The sequence below is a fragment of the Somniosus microcephalus genome, chromosome 10, assembly GCF_052327205.1.
Source record: "Somniosus microcephalus isolate GS21.2 chromosome 10, FLI_Smic_1.0, whole genome shotgun sequence".
Classification (NCBI taxonomy): domain Eukaryota; kingdom Metazoa; phylum Chordata; class Chondrichthyes; order Squaliformes; family Somniosidae; genus Somniosus; species Somniosus microcephalus.
The window spans coordinates 169,710,475-169,732,070 of record NC_140996.1 but is presented as its reverse complement, the minus strand read 5'-3'; the positions used below and the strand labels follow the sequence as shown (position 1 = coordinate 169,732,070).

The following is a 21,596-nucleotide window of genomic DNA, read 5'->3' as shown; positions in this document are numbered from 1 at the left end:
AGTATAATGTGGATAAATGCGAGGTTATCCACTTTGGTGGCAAAAACTGGAAGGCAGATTATTATCTGAACGGCAATAGATTGGGAGAAGGGGAAGTGCAACGAGCCCTGGGTGTCCTTGTGCACCAGTCGCTGAAGGTAAGCATGCAGGTGCAGCAGGCGGTTAAGAAGGCAAATGGTATGTTGGCCTTCGTAGCGAGAGGGTTCGAGTACAAGAACAAGGATGTCTTGCTGCAGTTGTACAGGGCCTTGGTGAGACCACATCTGGAGTATTGTGTGCAGTTTTGGTCGCCTTATCTGAGGAAGGATGTTCTTGCCATGGAGGGAGTGCAGCGAAGATTCCCCAGACTGATACCTGGGATGGCAGGAATGACGTATAAGGAGAGATTGGGTCGACTGGGCTTATACTCACTGGAGTTTAGAAGAATGAGGGGGGGATCTCATTGAAACTTATAAAATTCTAACAGGACTAGACAGACTAGATGCTGGAAGGATGTTCCCGATGACCGGGGAGTCCAGAACCAGGGGTCACAGTCTAAGGAGTAAGCCATTTAGGGCAGAGATGAGGAGGAATTACTTCACCCAGAGAGTGGTGAACCTGTGGAATTCTCTACCACAGAAGGCAGTGGAGGCCAATTGATTAAATATATTCAAGAAGGAGTTAGATCTATTTTTTAAGGCTAAAGGGATCAAAGGATATGGGGAGAAGGCAGGGATAGGGTACTGAATTTGGATGATCAGCCATGATCTCATTAAATGGCGGAGCAGGCTCGAGGGGCCGAATGGCCTACTCCTGCTCCTATCTTCTATGTTTGTATATAATTCATTGTTTTATAAAACGTGAGGGATTTTGTAGGAGTTTTGAAACTGAATTAATGGCAAAAACATCAGCTTTAAAACACTTAGGGGGAGAAATTCGGTATAGCCCCGTTTGGGGCGCTAGAATTGGCACTGCGCAAATGTTACCGCCAGGCGCAACTTATCGCCACCTCGAGCGATATTGGGTTGCTGCGCACCTCAAGGTGATTGCGGCGTAAAATCAGGCGCTAACCCAGTGACGCTACTCAATTTCTCGGCGGCCAGGCGCAGTGCAGGTGCTGGCAATAATCGATTTCCCCGAGACATGCTGGCGCCGGCCAACTCTTAAAGGGGCGGGTCAATTAGGATCAGCTGCCACACTCTGCGCCTTGTAGGCCTCAAAATCGGCACTGTGCAGTCTGTGGCGTTCCAAACTTTCAACAGATGGAGAGGGTGAGGCAGAGAGCGGAGCGCTTTACCGATGGGGCATTGGATGCTTTGGTTGGCGAAGTGGAGCACCGGCGATCTGTGCTGTACCCCGACAATGGCAGGAGGCCTCATCAGAGCAAGTACCGCAGAGCTTGGAGGGAAGTTTGTCAGAGTCGCCTCCAGCAGCATCGTGCCCAGGGCTCCTGTGCAATGCAGGAAGAAGTTCAACGACCTCACTCGGGTCGTTAGGGTGAGTGCCTTTTTCGCAATCATCTTCATCCCTCCATCTACACCTGACTTTATGGCCAGAGGGTGCGCGAAGCCCCAATGGCCATCTGTCAGCCAGCACACATGGCCCTTTCTGGAAACACACACGCACATTCAGCTCAGGGCATAATGTTAGGGCTATTCTACCATGGGGGGCATGTGATGTCAGCTCAGGGCATAATGTATAATCACTTCCCATCCTTTCTCCTGCAGGCCAAGCCGGCCAGGAACCGGAGGGAGCAGCTTCGTACCGGAGGAGGTCGGCCTCACCTGCAGGCACTCATGGACCTGGAGGAATGAGTCCACCAGATTGTTGGAAGCCGGATGATTGGTCCTGTCACCACTGGAGCTGCCGACCCCATTGTGCACAGCGATGGTAAGGTCATCACCTTTTTGAACTCTCTCCTTCCACTTGTTCCCCCCACCAGCATGCTTTTTCACTCTGGACCCAAGTCAGAGCATTGCAGCACTCATGCATCCCTTGCTGCCACCCTGTCCTTTTGCTAAAGCCACTCTTCAACCTCCCTGCTTTCAGATGCTGCATCAACAGCTCGGGAGCCGGGCCCTCAAGCTGCCACTGCCTCCGGAGGAGACGAGCAGGAGGAAGCCGGACCATCCGTACCACCTTTAGGCAAGCCAGCCCATCTGCAGACTGGGGATAGTACTTCCCTGGAGGGGAGCGGGGGGGGGGGCGGAGGTGGCGCTGAGGAGGAACCAGCTCCAGGACCCAGCGGGCTGCAGCAACGCAAGGGGGGTAGGGAAGCTCGGCGGCCGTCTCCCCGGAGGGAGAGTCAGGCCGCGAGTACTGCTGCACAGAGCGCAGAAGAGGTGCGTGCCCTCGCAAAAATGAGCGCCCAGGCTCGGCTCAGGCACACTGAGCTCATGGCTGCAGTGGCAAGGATGCCTGAATCCATCGAGACACAGGCAAGGAGTGTCCAAGACTTCAGGGCAGCACAGGCAAGGAGTGCGCAGGACTTCGGGGCAGCACAGGCAAGGAGTGTCCAGGGCATCGGGACATCACTGGAAAGGACTGTCCAGGGCTTCACCGAAGCACTGGAAAGGACTGTCCCGGCCTTCACGGAAGCGAAAGGACTGTCCAGGGTGTGGTGTATGTGCCTTTAAGAGCCCCGTGTACTGTAATGCCGGTAATGGCCACTCGGGCTATATAAGCCTGTATAGTGTCTTGTATCTGTTAGTTCACCTCCAGACTTTGTTCAGTAAACACCTGTGAAACCAACTCCTGCATTCCGTGTCTCCATTAACACACGGATACAACACAGGGCTTCACCGAAGCACTGGCACCTGCCACGCAAGTGCTGAGTGCTGCCACGCAGTCACTCGCTGGTCTCATGCAGACGCAGATTGAGGCCACGCGACCACTGACTGCTGCCACCCTCGCTGGATCAGGCAGGATTACCCGGGGCCCTTGCAGCACCACAGCAGGCCAGCAATCTGTGGACCAGCCGATTGGTGCGCATGCTGCGGTGCTGCCCAGTCAGAGTGCCGGCCGACCACAGAGCAGGTGTCCGCTCTCAGGATGACAGCATTCCTCATGCCACCACTGGCACGTCTCCACTGCAGCTGCCACCACCTGCAGGACAGACTGCTTCCACCCATTCAAATTTGGAGCAATCAGCATCCGGGCCCTCCAAGCCCAGAGGTCGTCCAGGCCGTCCCTCAGGGGCATCTGTGCTTTCGGACAGTCAACAGGCCTCCCCCAGCCTTGATGCAGCCACTGGGGGTCCCATTACGGAGGAGTTGCAGGGAGGGGAGGGGCTGATCTTGCAAGAGAAGTAGATCACCATCAAGGGGGAAATAGAAGGTGCTGCTGAGACGTCTTATTTGTAGAAATCAAGGCCGTGGATGCTGGTCTGAATGTTAGTAATGTTTTGGATAGTCTCCCGGGTGTGCGAGGCACTTATGTGTTAGAGTGTTAGTTTTGCTTTCTGTTGCCATTGCTTTGTCATGTTGGAAGGAAGCACATTTTGCAAAATAAACAAATGTTTTTATTTACATTGGCCATGTCTGCTATTTACATTCATATTGCCCTTCATAGGCTTTGGGTTATCAGAACGGTTCCATTCCTGCTCTTCGAATGGCAGCAAGCATTCCGAGAGAGGGGCCTAGAAGCGACTTCTGATCAGCCTCGGACAGACGGCCCTTCCAGTTTGTGCCTCCCTCCCGTCTTGGTCCTCCTCCTCCTCTGCTGGTGCTTCAATGTCTGGTGGCATTGGCTGGGTGCGTAGGATAGCGAGGTTATGCAGCATGCAACATACAACCATGAAGTGGGAGACTCGCTCAGGTGAGTACTGCAGGGCGCCTCCAGAATGGTCCAGACAGCGGAACCGCTGCTTCAGCGGGCCGATTGTGTGCTCCACAATGTTCCTCGTCGCCTGATGGCTCACATTGTAGCGCTCTTCAGCAGGGGTGCTGGGCAAACGGAGCGGGGTCATCAGCCATGGACACAGAGGTAGCCCTCGTCACAGAGAAGCCAGCCTCCTGGGTGAGCCGGGTCCTCGAAAAGGTCTGCAACTGAAGTCTGGCGCAGGATGAAGGTGTCGTGGCTGCCGCCTGGGAACTGCGCATTGACTGCGAGGATCAGCTGTTGGTGGTCACAGACCAGCTGCACATTCAAGGAATGGAACCCCTTGCGGTTGCGGAACTCCTCCGGATTCAATACAGGCGCCCGCAAAGCCACGTGCGTGCAGTCAATGGCGCCCTGCACCATGGGGAAGTCCGCTATTGCTGCGAAGCCTTCTGCGCGCTCCTGCTGCTTGTCCAATGTCATAGGGAAGGAGATGTACTGCTGCCTCCTTTTAAACAGGGCATCAGTTACTTGACGGATGCAGCAATGCACCGCAAACTGCGATATGTTGGCTATGTCCCCAGTTGCGGCCTGAAAGGAGCCGCTCGCGTAGAAGTTCAGGGCAACAGTCATCTTGACAGCCACCGACAGAGGTCCTGCACCTTATCTGAGGCTGCAGGTCTGGCTGAAGCAAGTGGCACAGCTCAGTCACCACCTCCTTTCTGAAGCGCAGCCTTCTGAGTCACTGCTCCTCTGACATGTTCAAGTAAGAGAACTGCTGTCGGAAAACCCTGGCAGCGTAAGGTCTGATGTGGTGACGTCTGTTGGCCCTCCTCTGTCTGGCCATGCCTGCCCCTCTCTCCCTGCGTCTCTGTGCTCTTTCCAGATGGTTCAGCAGCAGGACGTTCCCCTCCAATGCAGCCCCCATAATAATAGCGCACAAGAAAGTTTTCCCGTTGTAAATGCTCACCAGCAGCAAGGTGATGGTCAGAAGGCTGAAGTTCCTCTGCCAGCGCTGGCTCACTGGTGAAATGGCTCTCAGAGTGCAGCTCAGCAACTCTGAAACTCTCGAAGAAGTTGTGCTCCCAAAATGGCTGCCGCTTTTATACCAGTGCAGTCCCCTTTAAAGAACACCCCCCCCCAGCCCGAGAGCGACTGGGGAACATTCCAGGTAAGCTGTCCTTATTAACGCCAGGCGGAACGGAGGGGAGCGCCACTGAATTTCCGGTCCAGGGCGCAAAAAGGCGCTGCACACTGAAATAACGTCATGATCTGCCTGCGCCTGTGAGCGGGCACTAAGATTTAGCGCCAGCGCTAAAAGTCCACTCAATATGGGAAGAGGCGCAGGGTTCGCTGCGCCTGGGCGCTAGTTGGTTAGCGCCCCACTTCTCGGCCTCTTTAGGCGCTAATCGCTGGCGTTACCAACTGAATTTCTCCCCCTTACTGTAGCTATAAAGTTAGATTGATTGCATTAAAATTGTTGCTAAACTATCAAATAAATGCAGTGGTTGAGGCAAATAGCATAGCTGCATTTAACAGGAAGCTAGATAATTACATGAGGGAGAAATTAATAGAAGGATATGCTGATAGGGTTAGATGAAGTAGAGTAGAAAGAGGCCGAATGGCCCGTTTCTGTGCTGTAAACTCTATGTAATATGTAATGTTATTCTATGTAAACAAACTCTCACCCGATTGTCTTTTACAGGTGATTTTTCTGTCGATTTTCTTTTGAACACTTGCAACACCTCTGTGCAGTCCTCCAGGTGAGCCTCTGGTTCCCAAGTGTCATCTTCAGAAGAATAGCCTTTCCAATGAACTCTGTACAAGACTTGACCCTGTTAATATAAATCAGAATCATATTAGCACAGGAACTGCCAAACCACACAGACAATATTGCCAGCTACTGAATGTGGGAAAACACCCAGTAGTACCATATTAAGTTAGTTTAAAAGAAATCTCGAAGTTGAAACCAAATCAACTATCCCATATAATTCCAGTGTTAAAATACTTGGACTAGATGACTATTTTAAGAGTTACATTACTAATTTTCTAAAATGCCATCACATGACAGCACTTAGTGATGGATAAAAACATGAAAATTATACATTCGATGCATATTCACCTAACGATGTACTGTGTGTGATAAGAGTGCAAGTTATCTTTTTCCAGTCCTCTTGTCTCAGGAAGTTGCTATGTTCAGTTGCAATTCAAGTACAGTGAAACCTGTAAATTAGGGATACTTAAGGGACTTGCATCAGGTGTCCTTTTTTGCAGGTATCCTTATTTTCAAAATGGTCACTGAATGCACAGTAAACCAGATATCCCGGAATTGGTTGTATATCCTGCAGTGTTCCGTTTCTACCCCCCCCCCCCCGCCGATCTCATTTGGGATCATGCCTAATTCTGGAGCCAGCGGGATTTAATTTCAGTTCTTTTTCTGTTCGTTGGGTTTCCTAGTTCATTGCCATCCTGGGTCCTTTTTCCATTGAGGGAGGGAGGGATGTCCCGATTCTGGGATCTGCTATGTTGGCAGCCTGAACTGTTGTGCAAGAAGTTCCAAGAACCAAGCGAAGAGGGGAAAACAAGAAATTACAGCACAGGAGGAGGCCTTGAGCCCCTGGAGCTGGTGCTCTCTCCCGTAACCCTCAGATCCTTTTTATATTCCTCCTTTTCAGATATTTATCCCTTTCCCTTCCATCTTAAATATTAGTCTCTACCTCAATAGCCACACTTGAAGGATCCCATGGTCTAATAGCCCGCAGTTTAAGAATCTGCCTCCTCCCTGCCCTTCTGGTTCTTCAACTTTATTGATTGGTCCTCGCTCAGTGCTGCTCCCACTCCATGTTGTTGTTGCTGCTGCTCTTGGATCAGTAGAGAATGATGGTGCCTGCCAATGTTCCCTTTAAGCTGTGCGGCCACGCAGGGCTCTGCAGCTCCCAGCTTTTAAATAGGAAAAAATGCGCAGGTGTGGTATTTTGAATGGGCCGTGCAGCTCCTTAAAAGGGGCCATGCACCCAAAAAATTAATTAAACCTAACATTGGTGCCTGCGACCACCCCCCCACCTTGAGCACCAATCTCCCGACTCCACTCCCCTTTCTTCTTCACTCAAAGACCCCATCTCTCCCGAGCCCCCATTCCACATCCCTTCCTCCAAGCTCCCATTCCCCAGTCTCCGCCTCTTTGCTCCCTCCCACCCCACATGCTGAGACCACCCCATATCAGAACCCCTCCTGAATTTCGACAATCACGATTCCCAACTCTCGAGCCGCATACCAACTGGTCTCCACATGGCCGCAACGGTTTCACTACCCTGCGGTGGTGGACAGGCGACGTCACAGAGCAGGAGCACGCACTGCAGTGGGGAATCTTATGCGATGACCACCACATAAATAATCGAAAGGGAGTGCTCTGGAGACCCATGCCCCATTTCACGAGTACCAGTGGTTCCAGTGCAGTGTCCAGCTTTTGTGAAATGGAGAATTCTTTACCACGCAATCCATAGCGGCAGAGAACCCCCTTTATCCCTGGGATAGAGCTGTGCAAGCATTCAATACCAGAGATAAAACAGTTTCTCTGCCGCTATGGATGCTGAGTAAAGAAGTCTCCAGTACACAAAAGATACTGTTTTCACCCGTTGCTGCCTCGCACTTACCTGTGTGTCCTGTGTTTTCAGTTGCAAACAGACTTGGTGCATTGAAGGCTGTCCGTAGTTCGGAATTTGCGAGTGTCCGTGGATTCAAGGTGCAGTTTGTATCCATTATAATGCAAGTTATTTGGGACTGTCAATAAGTGTCCGTTTTTACAATTTTTTACCATATACTTCAACTTTATTGATCTTCAGTAAGTTGATTCCTAACCTCAACTTTTCTTGTATGCTCTCATGTTATATAATCACCTCAGCGTGGAGCCCTGAGGAAGCTGGTTATGAGGAAATTGAAGTAAAAGACAGAATGAATAAGAAAAACAAATAAAATAAAGTCAATAAAATGCAAGAAAGGGAATGAATATGCCAGCAAGAAAAAAAGTGTAAAATTTAAAATGAAGGAAGAAATTACAAAAACAAGAATAAAACCATGAGATACAGAAGTTACCCTTGGTCTGTGGCAAATGAAATGGCTCAGATGTCTGTCCCAGAAACAGCAGCATCATTCGGAATTATTTATATCCTTGTAACCTGAACTGACTAGAAAAGGCAGAAGATATTTGCAACTGGTGGCTATGTTAATGGCTATGGTCAGAAGAACAGTTAAATCATTCACACAAACAGGACTAAATTTTTCAGCATCCTTTTGTTTTATTACAAAAGCACTATACGTACATTGTTCCGTGAACTAGCACTGCAACAGAGTTCCAAAACAATATACAGGACAGTCCACTATAGCTACATATCACAATTGTTTGTATACCTGCCAAATGAGAGTGAAAATGAGAGAAAGACCTTACACTTGTATAGACCTTGAAAGTCCCAAAGCGCTTTACATTCAATGAAGTACTTTTGAAGTGTAGTCACTGTTGTAATGTAGTAAACACAGCAAGGTCCCACAAACAGTGGGTAATGTAGCTAGTGGTTATATGTTAATAGAAACTAGTAATCCAGAGGCCTGGACTATTAATCCAGACGCAAGTTCAAATGCCCTAAATTTAAATTCAGTTAATTAAATAAATCTGGAATAAAAAGCTAGTAGCAGTAATGGTGACCATGAAACTACCGGATTGTTGTAAAAACCCAACTAGTTCACTAATGTCCTTTAGGGAAGGAAACCTGCCGTTCTTACCCGATCTGGCCTATATGCGACTCCAGACCCATAGCAATGTGGTTGATTCTTCACTGCCCTCTGAAATAAAACTGATATGATGGACTGCAGTGGTTCAAGAAGGTGGCTCATCATCATCTTCTCAAGGGCAATAAATGCTGGCCTTGCCAGCGACACCCACACCCATGAATGAATAAATAAAAAGAGATAATGACCAGAAAACCTGTTTTTGTGATATTGGTTGAGGGATAAATATTGGCACGGACACGGTCACTGGGGAGAGCCCCCATGTTCTTCTTCAAAATAGTGCCATGGATCTTTTACGTCCACCCGAGAGGACAGACAGAGCTTTGGTGCTCTGGCAGTACTGCCCCAAAGTGTCAGTGTAGATTTTGTGCTCAAGTCTATGGAGTGGGACTTGAACCCACAACCTAATGACTCAGGGGCTAGAGTGCTAATACTGAGCTACAGCTGACAATAAAACATTTGCAATACAACACTGGTTGTCCACAATTCCAACCATTGCTGAAACTCAGGTTTCAAAAGTGACACATTCTTACTGGCACTACACAAAGTTCAACTCCTACCTACTCTATGCAATAAAGTTATCACATTCAAAATTATTAGGATATCTTGAGGATTCCAAGTTATACTCAAAATGCACTAGATTTAAATTGCAACCCCCTCAAACTTGTATTGCCACAAAACTATTCCGTTGTTGACATGTACAACCCAGCAAAACTTTTATACCGTTTTTGTGCATAGGCTTACCAGATGCAACAGATCCAACACATATAATCAATTCTACCTCAGGCCTGCTACACCAACAGTAGTGCAGCATACTACATTACCTGTTTCTGTCCTGCTACTGCGACAAATTGAGACATGTTGAGAGAAAGTCAGGGCTTACTCATGATACGCAGCAAAACCAAAACTCATCTGTAACATACAATTATACAGGAGATTCACTCTCAAAAGAATATGGGTAACTACACTTCCTTTTGGCATACAGTTCCAAAACTATGCAAGTATCATGTGACTTGATCTGCAACTCAAAGAAGTGCTGCTAAATTCAACAGGTCGTTTTTTTTTTTTTAAACTGCTTTGAACAGGGGAAGATTAACAGAAAAATGTATGGTTTACAAAATAAGTTGTTAAATAAGGGTGGACACTTGAAAGAAAGGAGATATAAAAAACCAAAGTTCTCATTTGCTTGATTGTTTTTCCTGACCAAACTTTATGCAGCGACACAGAAACAAGTGTAGATGCAGTAAGCCAATCCACCCCCCCCCCCAATTAAAATGATTATTCTCCAAAAGAAGCAAAAAATTCTCAGCTCAAAGCTTTAACTGGCAACTATTACAAACTTACAAATTGGACTGCCATATGACCATTTATTGTTGTTGCTCAGAAAAAGTGTAGATCTGGTTTTCCCCCCAAAAAAGCATTTAATGATCCTTATTTTACCCCTCAATTGTTTTGCCCAATCTCTTCATCTCACATTTTGCGTTGATGAGAAGATTTTTTTTTAATGTTTTATTAATTTTTCCTAGTTTGGGTCAAACGTCAGCCCTGGCAAAGTGTCAGCCAACTTGTTACCAGCTACATTTGAGAAGGGAGAAGGAAACTGAGAAATATCAGGCTCTGGCCTAAATTGTACAATCGAAAGGTTACATGCATCTGTAGCGCAATATGTTCCTTGTTGATACACAAATGTCTTTTTTTTTAATAAAAGGCCAAATTCCAGCAGGTTTCAAAGTTTAACTGAAAGATTAATTTTCATTCCAACTTTTAGGTCACCACCCTTGTTCAGTTTGTACATTATTTTGTTGAAAATCTTTTCCAGAGTCCTGTTTAACATTTTCTTCTGCTCAAAATCATATTAAAGCTAAGTTTAAAAAGTAATCAAAATTAGATATATGTTGTACATTTAAATTAACAAATACTAACAAGAAAGAAATTATTCCGAAACAAAAATTCAGGCCACAGTACAGATCCTTGTACCTATGCATCATCCACTCTTCCTGTATAAAAGCTGTCTTATGCCTCCATCTGTCTCTCTGCCTCTTTTTCCCCTCTCCAATAAAAATAAATGCCATTTCCTCATTTGTAGAGTCTTCATTTTCACAAAGGCATCATTGCAATTTGGAAAGTTGGCAGATAAAAAGATCAGAAAATGCCATTTTTATACTTCACGGCCATAATTTACCTACCATTCTTCTCAACTACATTCTCCTCCCAAAATAAAATTGCAGCTGCACTTAAAAGCAGCAATGACTGCTCTACTAGTGACAGCAACAATCCAGCAGATGGAGTAATAGACCAGGTAAACACAATAGGATAGTTACACTAAATATTAAAGGTTCTACAGTACTACCAACTCTACCAATTAATCCATGGCTCATAATTATTGGTAACACTTCTTAATGATTAAGCTACAGTATATAGCTGATCAATAAAACAATTTTGAATTTTAGTTAAAAAAATCTAATGATCTAATAATTTGAATTATGTACTGTAAACTCAGTGGCAATTGAGCACTCAAACATTTTGAATTCCTAGACAATTTAAATTAAGCAATTTTGAATTACGAAGTAATTAGGTAATTCTGCAGACCTCATGTTCCCGACAAGGGGCCTTGCCCATCCAAACTTCTCATATGTGCTATCGGCAGTCTAAGCTTCCCCCGTTGGAAGCACATTGTCGTGAAAATATCCCCCAATTCCCACACTGTTGCTTCTCACCAACTGTTTTACAGTATTGCAATACTGTTTCAATTCTCAGATTCGATACTAAATATTAAAGACCATGTTTGCATATTAGCTCGCTAAAATTTAGTTTATGCTCAAACAATTTAAAGAAACTGGTTCAAAGGCAGCACCGTGGCAGTAAATTCAGTGTGCAGCATCACAGAGTACTGAGAAAATATCAAAATATTCTTCTCACCATTCCCTAGACATCAACTCCCCAATGTGAAGGCCAAACATTTCTGCAAAAAGGTGGTTTTGCCGGGGGGTGGGGGGGGGGGGGGAATAAAAACAGAACACATCAGAAAACAGGTACTCGGGGACACTCTAGCGTACCTCAGCGATTATTTAATGAACACAACACTAGCAGAGCTATTAGGAGCTGGTCACTTGTGGACCACCCTGCATCTCCCTCCCCCTAAAAAGAGAGAAACTGTGGTCCAAATCACAGCTTACTAGCATAAGAGTTCAAATATTAGGGGTTAATAGAGTCTGAAATATAAACATGCATTTTAAACTGCTCTAGACAAAGAATGCACAAATTGTATCTCCTAAATTTCCCCACCACACTGCAGTTTCTTTCCCATCACCCCCAGCCCTCTCTAAGCCCATCTCTTCCGAGACCAATGCCTGCTTACTCGATCCTCTCTTGGTCCCCAAAAACCCATTGTTTCACATCTCCTAACTTCTCCCCCATAACTCAGTATCCATTCCCTTACCCCTTTCATCTACATCTTTGTTGTTACAACTCCTCAAAAGGGTGTAGTATGTCAAATAATAAATTGTGTCTGAACCTGGACACTAACAATACATTTTATCCAAGCAACCAGTGGTCTCGTACACAAAGAAAAATGTTTTGTTCCTTTATAAATCTCCTTCTAAATAAGCTTCAAAATCCAAATGATAGATGGAGTCTGAATAATTGGCAAATTACAAATTCACAGGACTATGAGCCTAAACAACTCCTGTGCAGAGCAGTCAAAAACAATCAATCTGCAATTTAGCCCCAACCAGGTAATTTTTGTACTGCTTCTGTTCAATATTGCCTTTACTAAACAATTGAACAGTTATTGAGTAAGGAAGAATAGATGTGTGGTGCATCAGCACAATGGATGGCACTGAAGGTATATTTGCAGAAATATAACCAGCATGTTTTGACATTAGATTCTGCAGTTGAGATAACTAATTTTATGATATAATATATGCAAGGTAGTTTATTGTATTTCCCTAGCATCACACAGCAAAAATATTGCTCAAATCAGGTCAGTGATGTGCAAATATCCCATAAGAAAACATTTTGTACCAGCCCACAAAAGGTGCACTGCAATCCACCCAACATATGACAAGACTACTGAATAAAACAGGAAACAAATTGCAAGGTCCGGTGATCTGCACTGACATGGGCAAAAAGGGTGCCCAATGATGCTGAAGAACAATTTTAAACAAAGCTTTTTAAATTATGGGTAGGTGTTAAATACTATATTTTAGGAAGAAACTTCAAGGGGGGGGGGGGGGGGGGGGGAAAAGAGGGCAGAGTAGGTGAGTTGTTGTGGTGGAGGGGGGGGGTTGAGGGCGAGCTGTCATGGGGGGGTCAAGGGCGAGCTGTCGTGGGGGGGGGTCAAGGGCGAGCTGTTGTGGGGGGGGTCAAGGGCGAGCTGTTGTGGAGGGGGGTCAAGGGCGAGCTGTCGTGGGGGGGGATCGAGAGGGCGACCTCTCGTGTTGGGGGGGGGGGGGGGTTCGAGAGGGCGACCTCTGGGGGGCGGGGGTGAGAAGAGGAGGGAATATCATTCCTGGGGGAGGGGGGGCTGTGTGGAGATCACTCCTGGGGGTTGGGTGGAGATCATTCCTGAGGGTTGTTGGGGGGGGGGGGGGGAGAAGAGAGATCATTCCTAGGGGTGGGGTTTGGTGATCATTTTGGAGATTATTCCTGAGGGGGTAATTATTCCTGGGGTTGGGGGGGGGGGGGGGGAGGGGTAGAGGTGAGGGAGATCATTCATGGGGAAGGAGGAATGGAGATCGTTCCTGGGGGTGGGGGTGAGAAAAAGAGAGAGAATCATTCATTGCGGGGGTTAGAGAGAGATCATTAATTGTGGGTGGGGGGCGGGGAGAAGAGATAATTCATGGGGGGGGCGGGGGAAGAACAGTTCGGGGGGCGGGAGAAAGGAGAGGCAGAAGGCGGTGTTGGGGTAAATTCCATAGAAATACAATTCCTTTCAAAGGATTCTTGCATTTTTCGCTTCTGATCGTAAAGTGTGATTTTACAATACATATTTTAAATAAAAAGGTAATTTTGTGGACCCAAACTATTATTTTTTCAATTATATAAGTCGTTGCAGCTTTATTTAGAGTGTGAAACTTTGTGTCTGGAATTTATTTCCCGAAATCGGTCATGTACACATTTTTCCTTCATGAAACAGGACAGGTTCTTTATAAACTACTGGTTTACCTTGCGATTACATAAGATTGTAACTTCACGTTTTGGTATGGCACTACTTCAAAGATGACCTTTTCTGCTGTCATCTATCTCGTTAGGGATTTTTAATTAAGGGGTCTAACATTTAACAAACATGATAGTAAATTTGATTGTAGTTTTCCCACAACATCACCTCCAGTTGAAAAATAAATTCAGGAGTGCACTGGATCGATCAAGAGAAGAAAGGGACGGTGTACCAGAGTAAACCAACGGCGTTCTGGTACCAGACTCTCCGCAGGTGGAGAAACCCGGGCCACAGGCCTCACTTCACAGACACAGCGCCCGACTCCATGTTCAATAAAACACAGCGGGAGTGACCGTCGTCGAATATTTCCCGTCCTCTCACCTCGGTAACCTTCATGTCCACTATCCTCTCCACCTCGTACACATCTTCCTCGGCTTCGCTTTCTTGTTCTGATTTCTCCGCAATCTCCGTCGCCATGATTGTTACCGTTGTCTCCCAGCAGCTCGCACAGCCTTCCACACCAAGCCGCCGATTATGTTTTTCGAAAAAAAACTCCAGAAGAAACGAAAACTGCGGAGGCGGGGTAGTGGTGATGGTAATGACGTCGGCTAGAGCCAATCAAAATACGTGATCATGATGATTGACATTACATTTTGGCCAATCGGAGATTACGACAGTAAAAATGGTTGTTAACGTCTCTGTCTCTGTTCCTCAATGGCAATCCGGCCCCCCTCCCCCACCACCACCACCACCAGTGGGAGGCACCGAAGGCGGAGTTGGTGTGTGGCGAGGAGAAGAGGTTTTTTTTTGGGGGGGGGGTGATTCGAGTCAAATTAAAAAAATTACATAACTTAATCACCAACCAGAGCCAACGTCTTTGATTGACATTTAGCTACACCAATTAAAGCCCCATCAACAACAACTTGGATTTATACAGCCTTTAACGTAATAAAACGGCTCAAGGCGCTTTAGCAAAGCTGTTTGTTCTTGCTCTGGGCAGTGTTTGAAGAAAATTTAAGTTTCTGCGTTTTAATGGAAATGGTATTGTGAGGGGAGAGAAATAAACATTAACATTATCAGACAAGAGATAGATTAGTTGACTGCAAATGGCTGAAGTTACCAGGCGCCTAGTGTTTTTGGTGTATGAAAAGCTGCAGCGCCATGATGGGAGCCTCTTCCCCCAGTAATTGTGTTGTGTGGTGGTATTGGGGGGTGGGGTTAAGAGCAGCGATTATAGTCAGTTTGTAGTGTTTGTTCATGGTGGCTTTTCGTCGATATATTTTAGTCCATAAGATGGTGGTTGTGACCCACCGTTGAACCCGACGGGAATGTTTTATCTCGAGCGGTGGTTACGCCCAGTCCTGTGAGTAACGCTCCAGTGTTTCCTTCACTGAAATGTTTCAAACTCACTCCAACCTAAAGCAAGAACAGTGGATCAAGCGAATTGTCCATGTCTTTTGATTTATGAAGCATATACTAGCACTTTTTTATAATGTTGGGTTTTGAGAGTGCAGTGATGTGTGCAAAAGTTTGTCGTCTCAAAACAGGCTTCAAGTTTATTCATAACATTTGTGGGTCAGTAAGGAATCTTGCACATACCTCTGGTTAAGTATTCACTTTTTTTTGGTGAACCAGCTGTCCACTTGTGTGCTTAAGTGTCCCAAATTAGCTATTAAATCCACATTGGTAGTCTCTACTTGCCTGTTTATGAAGTGCATACTCTCTGTAGGGACATGCCCTTCATTTTCCAGCACGAACCACTTTCTTTAAAGTCAAAATTCACCAAGAGAGGGGGGAGGGGAGGCAAAAAACGAAATTTTAAAAATGGCTTAATAACAGGAAATATACCAACACAATTAATTGTTCATCTAGAAGAGTGATCTTTCTGACCATTATTAAGTGGTTGCTGTTAACTACCGTTGCATTTATTTGTGTGCAAAAAGTTGCCCATTACAATGCTCCATTTGTACAATTGAAACAAAATACAACAGGCAAACATTTTTAAATGATTTTGGTACAAAATGTACACTTCTAGCAGGTTGTTCAAATGTGCCATTATTGTACATTTTACACAGTACACCTGGTTGGCATGAAAACCAAGCTCAATCCTGTTCTTTATGGACTTCTGCACGTGTACACTTTCCAGCTTTTTGGTCACTGAACAGTACTTGGGACCCTGATGAAAGGGTATGGAAGCCAATTGTAGTAATCAAATTGCTGTCCCAGCTGAGATCAGCTTACTTGGCACAGATTGATGATCTAGCCACTTTCAAAAGTTTCACGCTACTACTTTGCACAGGAATGTTGAGAATAAACAAAATAATTCCATTAGAAAGCAACATTGCTTCTGTGTCAAAAATTTAAAATACTGGAAACACTCAACATCTGTGGAGAGAACAGACCAATTTTAATTGGCATCTTGCAACGTATGCCATTGTTGGACTTTTATGTGGTGTGGCTTGCTGGAAGTGAGAGCTGATAACAGCAGAGCAAGGGCAAAGGAGCATCTTGAACCTTGGTGACTGATGAGATCAATAGCCTGTCTCCCTAACCAATAATATTTAAGGATTGAGAAAGGAACAGGCATGAGGAGGAGGGTAAATTGGAGTCAAATCAGGTACAGAAAGAAATAGAGGGAAAGCAAGATTGAATTAAGAGGGGAAAAAAGACAAAGGAAAAGTAAGAAAAAAAGTAAATTTAACAAAAAATCTTGTGCAGGAATGAGATGGAATAGTTTAAATTTTACCTTTTCTGGGCTGGAAAGATTGATTGGTATTGCAGTAACAATTATGACATCATTAAAAGGGGTAATTGCGTTCTTAACAGCCCTAATTTTCTGCGGTGAGTTTAATAGGCAATTAATGTTCAAATTCTTTAAAATAACGGCAGCTAAGGGCGAGATGCCGTTTGTGCGAAGCAGTCGGCGGAGTCGCATAAATCAACCAAGTTCTGGAGATTCGCAACTAATGGCGTATCTCTTAATCCTCTGACCTTGCTGGCTGATTTGCGCATTAATAATGACATGCACTGTTAACTCCATTATTTTTCCAGCAAGATTAGGCCCAATGTTTCAGGTGTGGCCCCTTCACCATACCTGAAATGTTAACTTGTCTGTTCTCTCCACAGATGTTGAAGGACCTGATATACCTATCAATTCATTCCATGAAAAGCGACGAGTTAAGATAGTAACTATAGGTTTTTATTGGCTAAATAACAGAGCCCACCCTCGTGGGTGATCGGTTCCAACAAGAATACTAGCCAAGCGGTCACCTTTATACCTGGGCAAGCAGGCGGAGCCAGCTGAGGTATGCCTAGGTATAACAGTGTGCGTGGCAAGAGGTAACCTTGTGTAGTGATAACAACAGTGTAACAATAGTGAACGGTTGTGAACGGTAACAGTGGTTTACCACAGGACCTGCCACGTGTTTCCAGCATTTTTTTGTTTCAGGTTTCTAGCATCTGCAGTTTTTTGCTTTTTGCTTGCTTTGTGTCTGTGGCACCTGATTGACTTCTTATTGATCCTGATTGCTTAAGTATTTTTGAATTACAGTATGTGATTTCCATGATACATTAAACCTCAAAGGTTAAAACGACTGAAAAACTTCACTATTTGACTCATTCATGCTTCGCAGTATGATGGGTGTTTCTCCCAGAGTATTGTCTTGCTCTTTATTACTGTATGGCGGAATGGTCAACAACTTGCATTTATATAACCCCTTTTAACGTAGGAAAAAGTTGCAAGGTGCTTCAGAGGCATAATCAGACAAAAATTTGATACTGAGCCAAAGAAGGAGATATTACCGGGGTGATTTAAAAAAAATTATACATAGAGCCTTGGGTAAAGATATGTTTTATTTGCCATAAATAAGTGATAAAAGTACTGAATTAGAGTACAATACATTTTGGCAATGCTAAAGTGATTAAAATTATATATTGACTCTCCTGATAGCCTCATGGATAAATATAATGTGATACTGAGCTATATACACCAAAAAAGGTCCCACGTCCAGTTTCTGGCCTGTTCCTGATACCTGATGTCAATGGGACATATGTAGGGTATTACAATTGGTCTTCAATGCCCTTGGGTTAAAGAGGAGAAAGAATAGCTAGTGTTCCTGCTTTTGATTGCTAATTTGCTGCAGTGTGCATGTGTGGACCTTGGGTTTTGTCAGGAGCAGGCTGGGCTCTGTCGCATTCCAAAAGTGACTAGCCTATCTTCACTCATGAGTAAAGAATGGTTCTTTGCGTGAGAGTTCTCGCTGCAACCTGTGAGACTGGACTCCAGCATGAACTTGTCTAACGTGAAAAGAGAGTGAAAAATTGTAGTATGGGAACTGATGGAAAAAAGGGAAAATTGTAATATTAGAACTGAATAATTTTCTGTCATTCAGGTTTCTCTGGAACGTGTACCATACCATCTCTTGGCTGACAGGTTTGGCAGGAGAGCAATACTACTTTGTAACCAGTCAACAAAATGGTGAGGGCAGTCCAGAATCCAGTCCATAGCCTTTAAAATGCACCTTCTCTATCTCCAATACCTTCTTCCCAGTATGTCTTCTCTGATTTTATTTTCCAATGGGAAAATATTAGTGCTTCACTCTGCACCACATTTCACTAAGATCATAAACTTGGGGAATTGCTGGTGTAAATGGTGATTCAGCCTGTTGGAGCTTCAACATACTGCAGCATCAAGCTGCCCTAAGGTTGCTTAATTTCAGTATAAATGCAATTCGGGTTGAGTTTCAACATGTGACTGGTTAATTACTTATGGCAAAGAGAGCACAGCAGTGATTGTGAGGCACAATAGCTTTCATACCATTTGCAGGAAATATGGTAACACAGTAGATTGAGTCAGGGAGCCACATCAAATAGTAGCTGGAAAGCTACTAATTACCCAATGCCAAGAAAATTAAGTGTTTATTATTACAGTAATATCTCATTTGGAAGCCAGTTAAATAGTGGTATAATCTCAGCTAAGATGTGAATATTAATTTTTATGGTTAATGCTAGATAGAAACTAGGGCAGCAACCGCCCCCCCACCCCCCACAAGTGGGTGAAGTAGGGAGATTAAATAACTGGCAAAGCAACAAGGAGGAAAAAAACATAATTCTTAACCCTGAATAGTTAGTGCTAACAAAACATACAGAACAGTGCAACATTGTCATTGTATGTATCTGCAATTACCATGTAATGTAACCTGTAGTATGTCATATCCCTAGAAAGTATGTAAACTGTTAAATTCAACATATAAAATAAACTTTTAAAAATAGAAGCGTTGGTGAGATCTTTCCCTGTGAGGGAAAAGACAATAGGAAGATGGCCATAGTGAAGGTCAGCAGTGGCTCAGTTGGTAGCACTCGCACCTTTCGAGTCAGAAGGTTGTGGAGTCCCACTCCAGAGACTTGAGCATAAAAATCTATGCTGATCCTCCAGTGCAGTACTAAGGAGGTACTGCACTGTCAGATGAGATGTTAAACCGAGGCCCTGTCTGCTCTATCAAGTGGACGTAAAAGTGTGGGGGAATAAGCCATATTTCAGAAAAATACACCATAATATGAATAGAATACTGATAATACAGAATATACTGGGTTTAAAAATCGAAAGCCTTGGAGACACAGGCTGCAAAGAGAATACAGGCTCCTGAGATAAAGATCAGTTGATAAAGTTGTAAACAAGCTTTGAAATGGGAATTAGTTAAATATACTAAAACAATGAAAGATTGAAGCAAACCATTGGTGCTTCTGAAAGGTCTAGAGTTTGGAGGTAACACAATGAGAAGACCCAGTTTAAAGTGTTAAGAAATAACACGTAAAACAGAAACACAAACATTAAAAGAGGCAAGTGCCTTTGAAACAATGACATCAAGTAAAAGAAACACCTGCTGGTCAAATAGTTTTTATGCTAAACTAGGAAGACAGGAAATACGATTAAATATGCAACCAATTGAGATAGCTAGAAATGCATGAAACACACTGGTCAAAGTTTCTTTAATAAATACACAGTAAAAACCATACCAACAAGGACACTTTGAAGATATGACTTCAATAGATGACACCAAGCAATTACATTGTGTTTGTATTGAACTTGGAGCAGTAAAGAGAGTCACAATGTCTGCTAAAAACCAGTAAAGCCAATATTAAGAATTGAATGAAAGCATTTTGTAAGAATGACGTCAAATAAAGATAGCGGTCATTGTTTATATGATGGTTTTTGGAACACCTAAAGGTAGAGAAATAATTATGCATGCAATAGTTGAATTGATAGTAAGATAGAAAGCATTCAAACAGAGGTATCAATAAAGACAATTAGCTGACATCAGCAGAGAACATCAAAGAAGCAACCACTGCCAAAAGAGTATAAAAATAAGACCTTTTCAATACAAAGTCAGAACTTGCTGAATGGACAAAGCATTTCTCAACTCTTCAGAGGCATCTCTAAGTTTTTAACTATGAGTCTCGGGAAGTCAAAGTAATTGATTTTGGTGGATGTTCTGGATTTAGAAATAAGTAAGAAAGAAGCAATGTAACGAAGTAAAGATTTGAGAATAAGGATCTCTGAGAAATAAAAAATGTAAGCTATCGGTATTTTGAATTGTTAATGTTGCGACTGAGTCAGCAGATGTTAAATGAAAGTCGGCTCTTAAATAAAACTATATTTTTAGAATTCAAAGAGTAATTCTGTATAAACTCGCAAACCCAATTTCTGTACACTCTTTTGTAAGGAGTTGCAGAATTCTGGGGGGTATTCCGGAGCCTCATAATATCCGGAAGGTTACAGTCTAGTTCAACTTATTAAAAGTTCTATCTGGAGGATGGTAACATCTTCAGTCGTTCCTTTCCTTTAGGGAGAGATAGCCTGAACCTTTAGACCCATTTAAGCGTCTTATGGAAGTCGGCTATCTCTAACTAAAGTTGAGGGTGAACGTCTGGGGAATACGCCTGATCTGGGATAGCCCAAAACCATACCAACAAGGACTTGTAATGATCCCTTCGAAAGATCCCATGGCACTATTCGAAGAAGAGCAGGGGAGTTATCCCCGGTGGCTAGGACAATATTTATCCTTCAATCAACATCACTAAAAACAGATTATCTGGTCATTATCACATTGCTGTTTGTGGCAGATTGCTGTGTGCAAATTGGCTGACCCGTTTCCTACACTGCAACAGTGACTACATTTCAAACTGACTGTAAAAGCTTTTATAGATATGTGAAGAGAAGTCAAGCGCAGGTCCCTTGCAGTCAGAATCGGGAATTTATAATGGGGAACAAAGAAATGACAGACCAATTAAATACATACTTTGGTTCTGTCTTCACAAAGGAGGACACAAATAACCTCCCAGAGATGTCGGGGAACATAGGGTCTAATGAAAGGGAGGAACTGAAAGAAATCAGTATTTGTAGGGAAATGGTGTTAGGGAAATTGACGGGATTGAAGGCTGATAAATCCCCAGGGCCTGATAATCTACATCCTAGGGTACTTAAGGAAGTGGCCCTAGAAATAGTGGATGCATTGCTGGTCATCTTCCAAAATTCGATAGACTCTGGAACAGTACCCATGGATTGGAGGGTAGCTAATGTTACCCCACTATTCAAAAAAGGTGGTAGAGAGAAAACGGGGAATTATAGACCGGTAAGCCTGACATCGGTAGTACGGAAAATGCTAGAGTCCATTATAAAAGATGTAATAGCAGAGCACTTGGAAAACAGTGACCGGATCGGACAAAGTCAACATGGATTTACAAAGGGTAAATTGTGCTTGACTAATCTACTGGAATTTTTTGAGGATGTAACTGGTAAAATAGATAAGGGAGAACCAGTGGATGTGGTGTATTTGGACGTTCAAAAGGGTTCAATAAG

General features: G+C 44.1%; 1 protein-coding gene across 2 annotated transcripts in view; it reads right to left on the bottom strand.

Annotated features, from left to right (window-relative positions):
- mphosph8 (M-phase phosphoprotein 8) overlaps window positions 1-14,336 on the bottom strand; it is an 82,059-nt gene extending 67,723 nt beyond the window's left edge. The window contains exons 1-2 of one of the 2 annotated variants that reach the window (XM_085999147.1): window positions 14,120-14,336; window positions 5,487-5,633 (exon numbers count right to left, since the gene is read on the bottom strand). In XM_085999147.1, coding sequence (XP_085855273.1) covers window positions 5,487-5,633; window positions 14,120-14,215 — 243 coding nt within the window. In that variant the 5' untranslated portion in view covers window positions 14,216-14,336. The remainder of the gene's footprint in view (window positions 1-5,486; window positions 5,634-14,119) is intronic. The other variant, XM_085999146.1, reaches the window with a different exon arrangement.
- Window positions 14,337-21,596: the final 7,260 nt, after the last annotated feature.